The sequence below is a fragment of the Notolepis coatsorum genome, assembly GCF_963971535.1.
Source record: "Notolepis coatsorum genome assembly, chromosome: 10".
In the NCBI taxonomy this organism is placed as follows: domain Eukaryota; kingdom Metazoa; phylum Chordata; class Actinopteri; order Aulopiformes; family Paralepididae; genus Notolepis; species Notolepis coatsorum.
The window spans coordinates 92,177,476-92,196,487 of record NC_140174.1 but is presented as its reverse complement, the minus strand read 5'-3'; the positions used below and the strand labels follow the sequence as shown (position 1 = coordinate 92,196,487).

Genomic DNA, 19,012 nt, shown 5'->3' with positions numbered 1-19,012 from the left:
CACGCACATACGCGGGAGCGCGCGTGCACGTGGCGTCATTAAAACACCGTGCAACCAGCTTTGAAATCGCCAACGCAACCCTGTTCCTGATACACTGATTGCACATTTGATTAAAACTAATGACTCCTAACTATTTCACATTAAACTGCAACTAGGCTGAGAGAGGATGGATGGGTCCTTGGGACTGCAGGACTAAAACTAACAGCCAGGGGCAGAGTGTGGGCCCTGGGCCAGGAGCAGTGCTCTTAGATATGTCTCCAATACGGTCTAGAGCTCGACTGGCATGGGAGATTGGCTGTTGATGATGATATACAAGACGTCAGCTATGCCAGTTGAAAAGCGCTAATTTTTCAGAACACAATCACATCAAAGCAACTGAAATTGTGTCAGACTTCAAATTTGACCAAATAATATTCAGTGTCATTGATTTGCAATGAAAGGGATTGGACTAAAATGCACCATTAGAGGAGAAAATAGTACCCAGCGACGCGTTGTCATCTGTTTTTTTCCCCCAAGGACGCTGAAATAATATGCATCAAAATGCTAAATAATATAGACTGTGACTAAATGATTCATTCATTCAGGGGCAATCTGTTTTCAGTTAAGTGTTTAAAATGGAAACCCTTCTTGCACAGTGCCGGTGTGGGCAATTGTTCTCCAGACGCATTCTGTGACAGGCATAATTGAGTTTGAGTAGCCAACAATTGAGTTCCCTTCAGAACGACAAGCGAGCAGCCTTGGTTTAGTGCCCATCCCTCTCCTCTCTAACAGGTTTTCCACCCAGCGGAGGCCAAGTTTCTGTCCATTTAGACCAAGCTATTTAAGAAGGAACTATATGGAGGAGTCCTGTGCTATCGAGTTCCACGTCGCCCTGCAGCACCTGCAGCTACCTATTCCAACAGACATCGGAAGAGAGAAAAGCAGAACTTCCTAATTGAAGTTTGTAAATGAAATCAAGCTGTTCTCTGACCCGGGGAAACTAACGTCTCAACCCCATCCACCCTCCTCCTCGTTTTCAGTTTTTTTGCAGGCCCCGGCTGCTGCCTTCAGGACCGGTAGATTAATTCTCAGTTACAGCCCAATGCCGGAGACCCTGATAGCCTATCAGCAGCCGGAGAGGGCCCACTTTTATCGAGCCCCTACTGCTACTGGAGCGGTAGTCCGGAGGAACACGTCGACTTGAACGAAGTGATTAAAGCCAGTGGAGAGTGGAGTGGAAATTAGAGCCACGGGGCCCTTCTCTCTCACACAGTCGGTCCATTATAAACCACTGTGAGAGGTTATTCAACAGCAGCGCTACTTCTACAAGCGTTTTCTTTTTTGTTTTAGCTTTCTTTTCTTTTTTCTTTTTCTTTTTTTAAACGCTGCCACTGGGGTTAAATAAAACACACATGGGAGGGCTGAGAACAGCCCTGATAAGCCGGTGGTGTTTGTCAGGAAAAGAGCAGTGGATAAGAGTGTTTACCCGCCCCCCTGGTGCGGCTGAGGTCTAAGCACTAAGCACAGCAGAGACTCTGGGTTCGAATCCAGCTGTCAGCTGAGTCAGTCGTCCCTATGAACACTATCGGCAGTTTTAGCGGGTTGGAAGCCGGTGGGGGTATGAGTTTTGGTCGTTGCAAACAGCGACTCCTACTGGTCGGTCGGGGCGCCTGTTCAGCAAGGAGGGGATCTGAGGGGAAATAGCGTGAACCTCCGCACGCGTTACGTTCTCCCAGTGAAACACTCCTCGCCGTCAGGTGAAAAGAAGCGGCTGGTGACTTTTATGTATCGGAGGAGGCGTGCAATAGTCTACACACTCCCCAAACCGACAGTAGGGCAATGCACACAATGACCAGGAAGGGAATTGGCATAACAACTAAATGGGGGATGGGAGGAAAGATATATATATAAAAAAAAAAGTGTTTACCCCGGAGCCGCAGTAGCGTCCCAGGCGCGGAGACTTGGTGTCGCCCCCGTCGAAGAGCTCCATGTAGTCGTAGCCGCAGTCTGCCTCCTCCTCGATCTCGAAGGTCTGGAAGATGAGCTCCACGCCGTAGCCTTTCTCAGCCGAGATGACCCACTGGCAGTCGGAGGCTCCGGGGTAGTTGTTGTCGCCGAACTGGGCGTGGGAGAACAGGTCCTTGGTTTTCACCTCGGCCTTCAGGCGACCTCCGCACTCTAAAACACAGAGAGGAGAGAAAGCGGTTAATTGATTTAACACAGATCTCCCGTTAGCCGCTCGCTACCTTAAGTGTTCCTGTATCAAAGTGAGGCAGAGGCTCAAAGTGTCGTCGCGGCAGCGTCAGAAGTTTTCCAGTTTGTTTTATTAGTCGTCACAATAAATATTCCCAAACCAGGAGGTGATGTTACCAGTCAGGATGCTCTCTATTGCGGCATGAGTAGAAGTTCATAAGGATCTTCTGACTCACTTTGAACTTCCTGAGGCACCTAAGGAGGTAGTAGAGGCGCTGCCGTGCCTTCTTGACTACACTACACTGTCAATGTGTGCCAACAGACCTGCGGTGTGGGAGGCCTCGAAGCCCTTCTTCTGCACGGAGTTATCCGAGAAGAAGCGGATGAACATCTTGTTGGCGGTGGACATGATGGGCGGCGGCTTCTTGGTGCCGCAGAAGCGCCCCAGGCTCGGGGACTTGCCGTCCCGCCCATCGTAGATCTCCATGTGGTCGTAGGCGCACTCCAGGTGAGCCTCCATGTCGAGCTCGTTGAAGGCCTGGGACCGGAAGAGGAAAACCTATTTTAGAACCAGTGATGCCACAGATTACTTGTCAAAATAATCTGATTACTGATTACTCCTTTAAAAAGTAATCTAGTTACTTTACTGATTACTTGATTATCAAAGTAACTAGGTTACAAAGTCGTCGTCGTCCCCCCTGCTGCTGCCACAACATAAGAATGACAAAAAAATATTAAATTTTTTTAATAATGCTTTATTGAAAGTACATAATGTCATAAATCATGATTTGCTGCTCATTGGCTGTGTGTGTGGCTGTGTGCGTGCGTGCGCGAGCACGTCCCATCTCCGGTCTAGCTGACTGTACCCCTGGCTCTCTTATAATCAGCATTATGAGATAGTAACTAAATAGTAACGCACAGCCACTTGGAAAAGTAACTAATCAGATTACTGGCTTGTAAAAAGTAACAAGTTAGATGACTATTTACTTTAAAAAGTAATCAGATTAGAGTAACTAGTTACTGGCATCACTGTTTAGAACAACAACACAATCTAAAAAAGGGGGAAAAGAGCTACTCCAGTTCAGGCCATTAAAACGAGATGATGAGCAGAGTCGGGAGGATTACCGGATTAACGTGTAAAAAGTGGCAACTAATTACGTTGTAATGTCATGTTGTTTATAAAGTGTTTCGTGTGGACCCCAGGAATAACAGCTGCTGCTTTAGCTGGAGCTTAATGGGGATCCTAATGAATTAAATGAAATGGAAAGATGACTCAGCCACTGATTCTTAACTTAACGATTAAAAGAACATTTGATTAGATAGATTCTGTATGCCTGGCTGCCAGTGATAAACACTAGATACACAGGAGTTTTTGTGTCTTTATCTGGAATCGTGCATCGATTCCCAACATCCGAACACTGTCAACATAAAGTGGCTCAGTCAGGCAACTCTCAATATTGAAATAAGAATTTGATTGAGCATGAATATAAACAGATTTTATTTTGGCGCCTGATTTAAAGCCAGCCATAATAACGCAAGAGCAGGGAGAGAATAATTTCAACCTCCCCCTGGGGGGAAACCACATAAAGCCAGGCCTTCTTGGACCACAGGGAGACGGAGCCCACAGGTGGAGGCTGGGAGCAGAAGAAAGCATGAGCGAGTAGCAGCAGCATGAAGCAGAGGGGCAGGCAACAGAGGGGCAGGCAGCAGCATGAAGCAGAGGGGCAGGCAACAGAGGGGCAGGCAGCAGCATGAAGCAGAGGGGCAGGCAACAGAGGGGCAGGCAGCAGCATGAAGCAGAGGGGCAGGCAACAGAGGGGCAGGCAGCAGCATGAAGCAGAGGGGCAGGCAGCAGCATGAAGCAGAGGGGCAGGCAACAGAGGGGCAGGCAGCAGCATGAAGCAGAGGGGCAGGCAACAGAGGGGCAGGCAGCAGCATGAAGCAGAGGGGCAGGCAACAGAGGGGCAGGCAGCAGCATGAAGCAGAGGGGCAGGCAACAGAGGGGCAGGCAGCAGCATGAAGCAGAGGGGCAGGCAACAGAGGGGCAGGCAGCAGCATGAAGCAGAGGGGCAGGCAACAGAGGGGCAGGCAGCAGCATGAAGCAGAGGGGCAGGCAACAGAGGGGCAGGCAGCAGCATGAAGCAGAGGGGCAGGCAACAGCATGAAGCAGAGGGGCAGGCAACAGAGGGGCAGGCAGCAGCATGAAGCAGAGGGGCAGGCAACAGAGGGGCAGGCAGCAGCATGAAGCAGAGGGGCAGGCAGCAGCATGAAGCAGAGGGGCAGGCAGCAGCATGAAGCAGAGGGGCAGGCAACAGCATGAAGCAGAGGGGCAGGCAACAGCATGAAGCAGAGGGGCAGGCAGCAGCATGAAGCAGAGGGGCGGGCAGCAGAGGGGCAGGCAGCAGCATGAAGCAGAGGGGCAGCAGCATGAAGCAGAGGGGCAGGCAGCAGCATGAAGCAGAGGGGCAGGCAGCAGCATGAAGCAGAGGGGCAGGCAACAGAGGGGCAGGCAGCAGCATGAAGCAGAGGGGCAGGCAGCAGCATGAAGCAGAGGGGCAGGCAACAGAGGGGCAGGCAACAGAGGGGCGGGCAGCAGCATGAAGCAGAGGGGCAGGCAACAGAGGGGCGGGCAGCAGCATGAAGCAGAGGGGCAGGCAACAGAGGGGCGGGCAGCAGCATGAAGCAGAGGGGCAGGCAACAGAGGGGCGGGCAGCAGCATGAAGCAGAGGGGCAGGCAACAGAGGGGCGGGCAACAGAGAAAGAGACATGCAGCTTGCGGTTTAAATAAGACCCGCCTAGTAAATGACGTAGTGTGTGCACTGCAGGCTGGTGCGATAGGCTGGCTGACACATGGAGATAGGCTGGCTGACACATGGAGATAGGCTGGCTGACACATGCAGACTGGTGCGATAGGCTGGCTGACACATGCAGACTGGTGCGATAGGCTAGCTGACACATGGAGATAGGCTGGCTGACACATGCAGACTGGTGCGATAGGCTAGCTGACACATGCAGATAGGCTGGCTGACACATGGAGATAGGCTGGCTGACGCATGCAGATAGGCTGGCTGACACATGGAGATAGGCTGGCTGACGCATGCAGATAGGCTGGCTGACGCATGCAGATAGGCTGGCTGACGCATGCAGATAGGCTGGCTGACGCATGCAGATAGGCTGGCTGACGCATGCAGATAGGCTGGCTGACACATGCAGATAGGCTGGCTGACACATGCAGATAGGCTGGCTGACGCATGCAGACCGGTGCGATAGGCTAGCTGACACATGGAGATAGGCTGGCTGACACATGCAGATAGGCTGGCTGACGCATGCAGATAGGCTGGCTGACACATGGAGATAGGCTGGCTGACGCATGCAGATAGGCTGGCTGACGCATGCAGATAGGCTGGCTGACGCATGCAGATAGGCTGGCTGACGCATGCAGATAGGCTGGCTGACACATGCAGATAGGCTGGCTGACGCATGCAGATAGGCTGGCTGACGCATGCAGATAGGCTGGCTGACGCATGCAGATAGGCTGGCTGACACATGCAGACCGGTGCGATAGGCCACTCGAGTCGACCCGCCTGAAACCGGCCTGGCGTCACCGGTGCTCGGAGCGGCACAAGGTCCTCGACGGGGGGGTGGGGTGGGTTCACACAAAAGACACACAAAGACAGATCTAACACCTCACAGAGAGTGAGCAGTCGGAGGGGACACGTACAATTCTGATGCGGTGGCCCGGCGTGGTGGAGAGCGCCCAGGTGCACGCCTTCTTGCTGGGGTATTTATCGGGCCAGTTGGGGCTGGTGATGGTGCCGGTCACGCTGTTGACCGTGTGATCACAACCGGCTGCAAAAACACACGACAGAGTCATCAGAGGGGGCGGGGTCATCAGAGGGCGGGGTCATCAGGGGAGGGGTCATCACAACACGCTCACAGGGAGGGGCTCTGCTGCTGCTGTGTGGTTCTCGGCACGTCGGACCGCGAGCGTGTTGCTTTCTAACAGCGGAGCAGTGCAAGAATGTGACAATGTGACCATGTGACCGCGGCAGCGCGGAAATAGGCTGTCTATTGCCATTCTCTAAGACAAACGCTAACCTTAACCAGCTCCTTAACAGCGCCTAAACTTAACCCTTCTAACCTTAACCAACTCCGAAACAATGCCTAACCTTAACCTTAACCATGCCTAACCTTAACCGGCGAAAGAATACATGTTAAAAAAAAAAAAATTGATGGGATTCGAACTTGTCAACAACGGACCGCAGGACCGCTGCGCTGCCAGGTGAGCTGAGCTTCGAATGAAAATCATGGCGGATTAGGGCGGCTACATAATGCCGCAAGCTCTGCCGCTCCGCTCTGCGGTTGCCGCGCCTGCCGCGGGGCGTGTCGCAGCCAATCAGGGAAAACGCGGAAGCAACGGCAGCACTGCTCCGCTGGCAATAAGCAATAGGCGGACCGCGAACCCGCTCACTCGCCCGCGATAGAACGACGTGCCCTAAAAATAGCCTACCGAGAGAGGAGCTGGACGGCTGCGATCGATGCAGCCCCCCCTGCCCCCCCCCCCCCCTTGGTTTCAAGCGTTCCGAGTGGCGGAGAGAGTAGGGAGATGATGGATAAAGATACCTTCTTTGCAGTCGTGCTTGTTCTCGTGCAGCACGAAGCCGCTCCGGCACTGGCAGCTGTAGCTTCCGAAGGTGTTGACGCACTCGTGTTGGCAGCCTCCGTTCTCCTTGGAGCACTCGTCTTTGTCTGGAAACAAGAGACGTGGAGACACACGCAGCCCGTGAGTGACTGTTCCTCACACATGGACAATTAAAAAAAAAAAGGAGGGGAACTTACGCCAGGATTGGCGTTTTTACGTTGCATAAAAGGTTCTGCTGTATTTATCCCCCGTCACGCAGAGATCTTTTTGTCTGTTGTATTAGGGGTTCAGAGCACTGGAGGTCGAGGCAAACGTTCAAGTTTTGTTTTATTTGTCATAAGGTACATGTACATTACAGTGAAATGCTTGGTTCTGTATGAGCCTCCTGAGATTGTGCTTCATACAGTACAAAAGACCAAACAATATACAAAATATACAAAACGCAAACAATGCAACATTGCAGAAATGAGGTAGAGATGTAGTGCAAATATTTTTTGTAATGAATAGATTAAATCTTGTGCAGTGTTAAAAAGTGTTTAAAGTGTCTAAAGTGAATGTTAAGGTGAATGTTTGAAGTAATAAGATTATATTTCCCTTGATCTTGAGACCTAAAATGTATCGACTTAAAATGCATATTTCTGCATGCTAAGCATTAGACATTATAATATCATGGTCTATACTTATGATAACTAGCATGTATTAACTAAAGTTTCATACAAAATTAGATCCGAGAGCATGAAGTGATTTCATGTGAACAGGTACCATGACATAATATCCATCTTGGGAAAAGGATGCCTAATGTATTTTGTATAACCGTGATCACTGTTTTAGATCCTAGGCCATTGCTTAGATCCCGATTAATCTGGTGTTAAATAACCTAAATCTCTGTGGAGGGGAGGTCACAGGGATGTTAGATGAGGTCTTTCAGTTTGTGCACAAATCCTTTGAAGATTATCGATGATCTTCTCCCTTTGTTCCCATGTTAGAATTGCAATCTAGCTCCGTTGAGCAACATGGATCTCGTGGCAAGGCATCGCTAATCTGGGCACACTTTGAATTTAATGTGACTATTAAATATGTAATCACAATTATTTGTCAGACAATAAATCGCAATCACAACTATGCCACGACCGCAGCAGCCCGAGTGTACACAAACTTGTCAGATATATCTACGTCTCATAGAATAACAAAAGTCCAGTGTCAGCTACTCTGCACTGGCTTCCGGTAACATTTAGAATCAGCTTTGGTCCTCCCTCCTTATATACAAAGCACTACATGGAACAGGACTAGGGCTGACCTTCGATAAAAAAAATTATTGGAATTCGAAGCTTCGGGGCCGAGATTCAAAGCTTTGAAGCTTCGAAATAATTTTTTTTTAATAATATTATTATATATATATATATATTTTTTTTTATCATTATTAAAAAATTTTATGTTGTGGGACTTGTACAGCACTTCAACTTTGTCAGTGCTGTAAAGTTTAAACCTTTTTAAATCTTAGACAAACTAAACACTTTATGCTTTCATGAAATGAGTCATTCTACAGAAACACACACTTTTATGTCCCCAGCCTTTGCACTTTAAACAGACTTTGTAGTCACATTTAATTTATATATTTGAATAATGTAAAATGTTCTTTGAACAATTATACCTATTTGAGGTAAGAATTGGGCAATATTTGTTTTTAATCAATTATATGAAATTTCAAGTACAAGAAAAGTGCTTGTCCCCAATGTCATGTATTGAGGTTTAGGGGCATATTTAGAGTTTACAAATATATTTCTCTCCCATTTTAAATGCAAGAATGTATACACCACTATCACATGTATGAAGTGGCTAACATAAATTTTTTTAATACCAACTAAATATTATAAATAATATAATGGAAATAGCTGTCCCCTGGTGTCATGTCACTGGTGTTACCGCTTAACAAAAATCCCTATTCTGAAAAAATCCAAAGACTTGTGACATCACTTCCTACATCCTACTTCCTGAAGAACTGTGAAGAAAGGTACATTGTCAGTCTGCTGTCTTTTTTCAAATGTTGGAAATGTTCTCATTTTTCTCATAATTTCATACGAGACATTTAGCTAGAGTCACTGGTATGGCCTATTTTTTAAGAAGATATCAATACTCAATAATCAATACAAATGGATTAAATTACATATTTTAGTGAGTTTAGCATGATTAGCAACATGTGGTTTGAGGTACTGTAGCTGCCATTTTGTAAAATACAGATTTCATGAAAATGGTCACTGGTGTTACCGTCACTGGTGTTACTGCTCTTCATGGTAACACCAGTGACGACCAGTAACACCAGTGACTATCTTGTGTAAATAAGCTTTAGTAAAAGCTTTTAAAGAAGTTGTTATGCATACAATATAACTCATTAGTACCCATTTCATGATCACAACTAAATATAAATATAAATTATATAAATAAATATATATATAATATATATATATAAAATAAATATATAAATATATATGTATAACTAAAGTTATTTGACTTAATGTCAGTGATAATCTTTGGTTTTGTACTAAATACACCATTTTCTATCTCAAATAAGTAATTGATATTGAATAAAACAATCTTTAGTGTTCTTTGTGTCACTGGTGTTAATGTGTTTTTTTGGGTCATATGAAATCAAAAGTGTCACATTTGACTTGTAAATGATTTTATATCAATTGACCTTTGCTTCATTCAAGAGTTAGGATGTTAAGGATACTATCATTAAATTTGTATGACTGTCCTTCAAATATTGTTATTATTATAGCAAAGATATGATGGTGTTAATAAGCAAACACAATCACACTTTTCACAAACCTGATTAAAATAAATAAATAAATACATAATCTCCAAATGTTTTGCATTATCATTATCCTACTGTGCCTCTGACTATATGTGCAGAATAGATTGTGAAAAAAACATTTCTAAAAAGACTTTAATGTTGTTAAAGGTATGAGGTAACACCAGTGACAAAAAGATGGCACAAGCATTCTTTAAGTCAAAGTAATTTTTTTTTAATCATTAAGCTCTCATTTATGTGGATTCATAAAGTCAAAGGGTTAACCAATATTGTAACTTAAGTTTAAATGTAGGAAAATTAACTACATTTTAAGACATGTTGCTATTCCAAAAGTGTGCGTTTCTGTAGAATGACTCAAATATTGTAAGCCGTCATTTGAGGCTTTATAAAAGCAGCACAATGAACACAAATCTGTCAGTGCAGAGTCCGACCTAACCCTTGTGCCTCCCTAGAACTGGCGGCACTCATGAGGCTTAAAAGATGAAAGTATGGATCAAGTTGAAAGTCCTATAATTTTAACTGTTTACTATTTAAAAAAAGAAATGTCCCCATGATTAACATTAATAGCCTAACCTCAATATATCGATGACAGATTACAAATAGTTCCAAATTTTAACCACTTATATTCGTGTTTGTTTGATACTAAGTCCGTTTTTATTGAAAAAAACGGAGAAACGGCCATATTCATCATATATCTATAAATTTTGGACACCATATTACAGCGTGTGAAAACTGGACAAAATCCCTGTGAATAAGAATCTTCCATTATAAAAAAGAAAGGTTGACTATTTCGGTCAGAAATAGCGGAGACGCTAACGTTAGAAAACGCTGATTATTATTATTATATCTCTGCGGGCGAGCACTACTCGATCTCCCGGTTGATTCTGAACACAGCGCGCTGTCGGCTCCACCATCCACCACCACCAGCTTCCGCATAAGGGAGCTCTAGTTCCCACTCAGCATATAAGCCGGGGCCGGGCTGGGGGGCTCGTGTTTCAGCGTGTCACCCGCGATAGGGGAGAGGAGCGGAGGAGGCGTGGAGGAAGTGGTTTCTGCGTGCTGATCCGTGTCTCGCACTCCCCCCCCCCCCCCCCCCCCCACGGGAGCATGTGATGCGGAGCTCTGAAGCCACCATAGCAGCATAATCTCCGCCTCCTGTTGGCTTAGTAGCTGGCAAAGTGGGCTATAGAGCAATTGCGCCACAGTGTGTTCTAATTCGTTAACAGCATCAGGGACCTATAGCTTGATCCATGACATTGTGTAAAGAGAATGCATTTGATAATTCTATCTAGAATTGAACGAATGAGTGCAGATTAAAAAATGCGTTTTAACATGGAAGTGGATCTGATGAAACTGGACGCCAGGGTATCTCGTGTACCCAGGGAGCGAAATTAACTTTTTGACTCACCGGCCAGTGGCGGGTAGATGGGAAGAATCTACCCGCCAAGCAGATTTCTTACCTGCCAACTTTTTTTTGATAAAAAAAAGAATTATTATTATTTTATATAATTTATTTTTTAATAAAATATATATATTATATAATCATACTTGTAGTTGTATTATCTGCGAGACATCGCCACCTCGCTGTCTGCAAACAGCTCCACTGTCTGTGTGTATACTCTAGTGGCCTCCAGCTCCAGCAAGGATTCTCCGGCGCTACAGCTGGACCCTAAACTCTTACATTCAGCATGAAAGGATTCTCCTACCCTGCACCTGGACCATAGTCAGCAGCGCTGCAGCCCTCATGCGATGTAACTGGACACTTGCAGTTGTTTATGTCGGGAGCTATCAGAAGCTAGCCAGCTGGATAACGTTACACAATGCCTCATGTATTAAACTAAAAGTGAATAGTTGACTGGGTCATTTTGTAACAGTAGCTAACATCAGCTCACGGAGGTCTCTCTGACTAGAGTAGACTAACATCAGTCACGGTGACTGTGTGTTTACATGCAGCATACAGAAACAGGTAGGGGAGGTTTAGGAGCAGCAATGCGCTCAGACAGCGAGTGAGAACTCCGCTCAGAATTGGATCATGATTTTCGGTTTTCACATGACCATTTGATTGGCCGCCACACGGCGGTCAGTCCTCTAAGTGGGAGGCGCCAAACGTAAAAACTGCCCGCAAATGGCGGCGGCGCTCTCTAGTTTCGGTCCCTGTACCCTATACTAATAACTTTTTTTTAGAGCGTTTCAAATCATAATCTTTTGACATAATGAAAATATATGTAAAATGAAGATATGGTCCAAATTTCATGAAATAATAATAAACACAGACACCTCTGTGCTCACACACACACACAAAAAGTCAAGAAAGACAAAATCGGTACCAGGGAGGCACAAGGATAACAAACAGCACTCATCTTAAATAACAAACAGCATTGCTTGTTGTAATTAACCCTTTATTCGCCAATGACGTGTTACCACGTCATTCTCCGCCATCCGTAATCTGCCAATGACGCCGTAAGGCGTCATTGGGATCAATATTTCAAAAATCTGTCATGTCAATCATATTTCACCCACGGAGACTTGAGATCTCCTGTTGATCTCCTCTCAACTCTCCAACGGTTCAAGAGCGCCATCTGGTGGCCGATCGGCGGATCGCCCAAACAGGAAATGAGCGGCAGGAAGTGGTGCTCATCCATATTCGGTTCAAGAACGCCATCTGGTGGCCGATCGGCGGATCGCCCAAACAGGAAATGAGCGGCAGGAAGTGGTGCTCATCCATATTCGGTCCGGCCACTCGCTATCGCTCGCGGGACCCGAGCTCGACACACTGGATAGCAATCCGTTGCCAATAACTCGATAAACAACATGATTTGGACGTATATATTATTATACAACCTGGAAATGGATCGCATATATCAACATTCCATAATCGCGAACTTTCTGCTCCACGCTGACCACCCAACGGTCAGAGGAAGCTGCGGTAAGTTTCAGCGTGTTTGCTTATTATGATCCATATAAACTGCTGTGATCTATGTATCGCCCATACTACATAAATGATTTAACGTCGGCCACGGACTTATAACCCCCCCCCCCCCCCCCCCCCCCCCCCCTCCGGTCACCAGCAGATGATGAGGCATGACGTTTAGGACCTTGTAGAATTGAAAATTCTATAAAAACATATTTATACTTTAGACCGTATTTTAGTATGAATGTGAATGAAAAAGTAGAACGTTGCTACATCCTAAACGATAGATACTTGACGTTGAATGGGCCATAGTAATGTCAATTTAGCAATACAATTTAAAAAGTTATAGACCTGCAAAGAAGGGGAACATCTCCATAGACTTACAGTACTGGCAGACAGTGGATTAAGATCAGAATAATCCCTGGCAAATAAAGGGTTAACAAAGAGAGGCAGAGTAGATTTTTCAAAAAAAAAAAATATATATATATATTCATATTTTATTTATATATTTTTTTATTTATAACAATCGAATTTTATTTTCATATTCGAATCCCATGCCCATCGAACGAAGCTTCGAAGTATTTAAGACAGCCCTAAACAGGACCAAGCTACATTGCCAATTCTCTTGTCAACTATGTCCTCCCAAGAACATTACGATAATCTACTACTGGTTTATTGAAGGTTCCCAACCACAGCCAAAAACGTACCTCTTCACCTTAAGCCTTTTAATACACTCTGCTGCTTGGACTCATTGCCTCCAGACTGTGGTTGTTGTACTGCAGATGAGTTATTTCATCGCACTGCACTATTGCACTTTAATCATTTTAATCAATTCATGCTAATTTATGTAAATCCTATTCTATGTAAATTATATTTTATTGCACTACTTTTATTCTGTCTACACCTTTTGCATTGCTCGTATTCTGTCTATTTTATACTCACTTCATGCATTGCTTTTCTTAATTATGCCGTTTTTATGCAAATGTTATGCCTATGTCTATTTTGTGTCTACATCACTACTGTGAAGCACTTTGGACTGCAATTCTTGGATGAAAGGTGCTATACAAATAGATTATTATTAATAATAAAAGCTATTTCTCTAGAATTAAACACAACCAAAAGGGCACAACCAGCGCCACCAAGGGGGGGGGGGGGGGGCTCACCTGAGAAGAACTGAGCTTTGAAGCCCTTCTTGGACACCGTGTTGTCGGACTTGAACTCGATGCGCATGTTGTTGTACTGGGAGGTGATGGCCTCGGGTTTCTCCGCTCCGCAGAACTTCCCGTGGAGCCTGGAGTCCGCGGAGAGGCCACTGCGCACCTCCACGAAGTCATACTTACAGACCTGGGCGGGGAGAGAGACCACAGGGTGTGAGCACATTCCCCCGCGAGATGCAAGAAAGACTTTTCATTTTCATTGTGATTATAAAATCTACAATAAAACTAACGTTTTAGGGATGCATCGATACTGGTGTCGGGGGAGATAGTGGGCAGAGGGCGGGTATCTGGACATTTTCAGAATATTAAGCAAATATTATACCAAGAGCTATATGTAATGCAAAAGCAACTTGGTTTTCTGCATTCTCTGGCTAATAGAAGCACGTTGGAGCTCTCTGATGGGGGAGAAAATATATCCAATGACCCAAAAACAAATGGATTAAGTCTATACTGTTTACTCAGTGTCAGTATCAGCCTATAGAGGATTTGCACCCTGTGGCCGTGAGAGGTAACTGCATCTTGTTTAAACATGGACAATAAGAGAAAATGGCTAAATGTTTTACATTCATAGACTCCGTGGCACTAATCATGCCAGATCAAAAGAGTTTGCATGTCCAATCTCTGTCGCTCGAGGCTTTGTCAACCCAACTCTGTGATTTATTTATTTTCATGAAAACTACATTTCCGTGCAATGTCAAATCTAGGACTCTGATTCCGTATCGACAGTGAGAATGTAGTGTCGACAGTGAGAATGTAGTATTGACAGGGAGAATGTAGTATTGACAGTGAGAATGTAGTATCGACAGTGAGAATGTAGTATTGACAGTGAGAATGTAGTATCGACGGTGAGATCGTCAGCTTGTGACTGCAACTTGTTCCTGTTTGCGGACGACTCAGCCCTGCTGGTCTCTGACAAGAACAAGTTACAGGTTGAAAAAACCCTCAGCTCAGAACTCGGCAGAATCTGCATATGGCTCGCTGATAACAAACTATCATTACACATGGGCAAAACAGAGTCCATTCTCTTCGGTTCAAATAACAAACTCAGCAAGACCGACGGCTTCTCAGTTACAGTGGGTGACAATATTGTCACAAGGAAATATGAAATTACCTACCTGGGTTCCATCCTAGAGGCAAATCTTTCCTGTGACAAAATGGCATCCAATGTAATAAAAAAAGTCAACCAACGAACTCGATTCTTGTACCGGATCTCCTCTCTGGTAAACAAGAATACCCTGAAGACTCTGGCAGGAGCACTCATTCAAGGGTACTATGACTATGCTTGCACCTCATGGTACCAAAGCACCTCAAAGGCGCTAAAAACTAAATTACAAACATCTCAAAACAAACTGCTTGACCTTACTCCTAGAACCCACCTCACCCCTGCCCACTTTGACAACCTAGGATGGCTTAGAGTAGACGACAGAGTACAGCAACTTGCAATGGGCCTGGTCTACAAGATACACTACACAACCAAGGTACCCATGTACATGTCAGAATACGGTCAGTGAATACCACGATCACAACACCAGAGGGAGCTCCACAAATCATGTTAAACCCAGATTCGGCTCAAACAAGGGACTAAACACGTTTCGCAATTATGCCACATCAATGTGGAACGCCCTACCCAAAGCTGTAAAGGAATGTGAATCACTACCCACTTTCAAAACCACTCTCAAAGAACACCTACGGGAGACTGCAATTCGAAACTGGCCCCTGTAAATGTCCTAACCCAACCGTGTCTATTCTTAACCCAAACGGTGCATGCGTTTCGCGAATCTGATGGCCACTGACGTTTCTGGTCATGTGACATGTGCGCCCAATCGCGTGATGCGCCCATTTCCGGCTCTAACAGCCTGCAAACTACCTAACGCCTAGTTTATCACTGGTTAAGCTTAGGCGACTCTTTCGAAGTTGGTTAACCCTTTCACTACCACACACGAGACGGAAGGTTAACCCTTTACTATCACACGACAACCGACGGCGATGCTCCATCATTAGCACTAATGCTAGTAATGATGGAGCATCACCGCGTCGGGTGTCGTGTGATAGTAAAGGGTTAACCTTCTGTACTCGTGTGTGGCAGTGGAAGGGTTAAGGTTAGAGTTTGGAATCAGGGCTGGCGTTCTATCGCCCTGCTCTAAGACAAACTCTAACCGTAACCAACTTCGAAAGAGTGCCTAAGCTTAACCGGCGAAGAACTTGCCGTCACACGATTGGTGCGACCAGAAACAGCAGTGGCCAATCAGAGCGCTAAACGCGAACGCGGAAGCATGCACCATTTGGGTTAAGAATAGACGCAACCCAACCCCCTCCAATGCACAGTAAATGACCAAGTATGGTTGTCAATATTCCAATGTACAGTTTTGCTTGTACAGTTGTACAGTGTCCCCCGCCCACCCACCCCTCCTACCCAACCCCCCCCCCCCCCCCCCCCCCACCTCCAATGTACAGTTCCCCCCCCCACCCCAACCTCCTCCAATGTACAGTTTCTACGTCAAATGTATATACTCTCTTTTCTGGACTCTTTTTGTACCACAAACAGTACTGTATTTGCAAATCTGGTATGTCATAAATGTATAGATGTAGCAGTACTGTCTATCTGTATGTCATATATGTTATGATGAATTGAAAATGGGGGACCCTGATGTAAACAAGACGAAAGTCTTTCTCTGGTCTGCATCCCCTTAACAATTGTATGTATTGAGCTGTACTGTACTCATTCTGCAATCTGTTAATAAAGTTTTCAATCAATTCAATCAATCAAGAATGTAGTATCGACAGTGAGAATGTAGTATCGACAGTGAGAACGTAGTATTGACAGTGAGAATGTAGTATTGACAGTGAGAATGTAGTATTGACTGTGAGAATGTAGTATTGACAGTGAGAATGTAGTATTGACAGTGAGAATGTAGTATCGACAGTGAGAACGTAGTATTGACAGTGAGAACGTAGTATCAACAGTGAGAATGTAGTATCAACAGTGAGAATGTAGTATTGACCGTGAGAATGTAGTATTGACAGTGAGAATGTAGTATCAACAGTGAGAATGTAGTATTGACAGTGAGAATGTAGTATTGACAGTGAGAATGTAGTATTGACAGTGAGAATGTAGTATCGACAGTGAGAACGTAGTATTGACAGTGAGAACGTAGTATCAACAGTGAGAATGTAGTATTGACAGTGAGAATGTAGTATTGACAGTGAGAATGTAGTATTGACAGTGAGAACGTAGTATCGACAGTGAGAATGTAGTATTGACAGTGAGAATGTAGTATCAACAGTGAGCATGTAGTATTGACAGTGATAATGTAGTATCGACAGTGAGAATGTAGTAAAGTATTGACAGTGATAATGTAGTATCGACAGTGAGAACGTAGTATTGACAGTGAGAACGTAGTATCAACAGTGAGAATGTAGTATTGACAGTGAGAATGTAGTATTGACAGTGAGAATGTTGTATTGACAGTGAGAATGTAGTATCAACAGTGAGAATGTAGTATCGACAGTGAGAACGTAGTATTGACAGTGAGAACGTAGTATCAACAGTGAGAATGTAGTATTGACAGTGAGAACGTAGTATTGACAGTGAGAATGTAGTATTGACAGTGAGAATGTTGTATTGACAGTGAGAACGTAGTATTGACAGTGAGAACGTAGTATTGACAGTGAGAATGTAGTATTGACAGTGAGAATGTTGTATTGACAGTGAGAATGTAGTATTGACAGTGAGAATGTAGTATCAACAGTGAGAATGTAGTATTGACAGTGATAATGTAGTATCGACAGTGAGAATGTAGTAAAGTATTGACAGTGATAATGTAGCATCGACAGTGAGAATGTAGCATCGACAGTGAGAATGTAGTATTGACAGTGAGAATGTAGTATTGACAGTGATAATGTAGCATCGACAGTGAGAATGTAGTATCGGCGCATCCCTACTTTATCGGTCATGAATTTAATTGCTCCGTAGAATGCCGCTCGCCAGACGGGCATCAAAGGCGTACGAGAGACAGACTTCTACAGGGAGGGAGAACACAGAACAGACCACCCGTGTGGATTCATAATAAACCCTGTGCTCACGTCGTTTCCCTCTGTCTCGAAGACGTCGAAGAGCAGGGTGATGCGGTACTGCGTGGGCGCCACCAGCTGCCAGATACAGTTCTTGTTGGGGGGATACTCTCTGGGCCAACCCGGGCTGGTGATGGAGCCATTTAGCTTAGTGATGAAGCCTCCGCAGGCAGCTGCACGTACACACACACGCGCGCACACACACACACACACACACACACACACGATACAACTTGATGCAAATACTAAAATGACTAGGTGTAGAACAGTCTCTGCCAAAATCCTGTGCACAGCGAGGGATCAGAAAACACTAAATTAACTTCACTGCTACATTTTAGAATAGAATAAAATAGAATAGAAATACTTTATTTATCCCAAGGGAAATTCGGCACTACAGATCGCTCACAGAAAACAGTAAACATTTAGGTAGTCAAAAACAAAGTCACAAAATAAGAATAAAAATAAGACTACGAATAAAAATACGGTCCGGGATATAACATTTTCTATGTTATGTATATACATTCTAAAATATAAAATATACAGTAAAAATATACAGAAATATACAGTAAGTGTACAGTAAAAAGTGTAAAATTCATGTTGATTTAAGAGTAAAGTAAAAGTCCAGGAAGATTTGATAGTACTGTGTCACCCTGAACCCTATTGTATGACACACATCGCCACTCGTTTGCACTCTAAATCACTGGGTAACATTATCACATCTCATGGCTTCTCATATCATTGTTATGCCGATGATACTCAACTCTTCCTCTCCTTCCCTCCCTCAGATATCCACGTCTCTGAGCGGATCTCGGCCTGTCTGTCCGACATCTCCGCCTGGATGACGACCAACCACCTCAAACTGAACCTAAGCAAAACAGAATTGCTCCACCTGCCGGCCAAATCCTCCCCCCTGACCGACCTCTCCATCACAGTCGAGAATGCAGCTGTGACCGCGTCGCCGACCGCCAAGAACCTTGGTGTTGTCCTCGACGACCAGTTGAACTTCTCTGCTCACATCGCAGCGACAACCAGAACCTGCAGATTCCTCCTGAGCAACGTCAGAAGGATACGCCCCTTCCTGACAAAAGAAGCCACCCAACTCCTCGTCCAATCAACAGTCATCTCCCGCCTCGACTACTGCAACGCACTGCTAGCTGGCCTCCCGGCCACTGCCACCAAGCCTCTTCAAC

The 19,012-nt window shown here is 45.1% G+C and overlaps 1 protein-coding gene across 1 annotated transcript in view; it reads right to left on the bottom strand.

Moving 5' to 3' along the window:
• The window catches only part of bmp1a (bone morphogenetic protein 1a), a gene marked incomplete at its 5' end in the record, with an annotated part of 53,215 nt that overhangs the window by 2,055 nt on the left and 32,148 nt on the right, over positions 1-19,012 (bottom strand). Inside the window, 6 exons of the mRNA XM_084323094.1 lie at positions 1,907-2,157; positions 2,497-2,710; positions 5,894-6,021; positions 6,796-6,921; positions 13,698-13,878; positions 17,835-17,995. Coding sequence (XP_084179220.1) covers positions 1,907-2,157; positions 2,497-2,710; positions 5,894-6,021; positions 6,796-6,921; positions 13,698-13,878; positions 17,835-17,995 — 1,061 coding nt within the window. The remainder of the gene's footprint in view (positions 1-1,906; positions 2,158-2,496; positions 2,711-5,893; positions 6,022-6,795; positions 6,922-13,697; positions 13,879-17,834; positions 17,996-19,012) is intronic.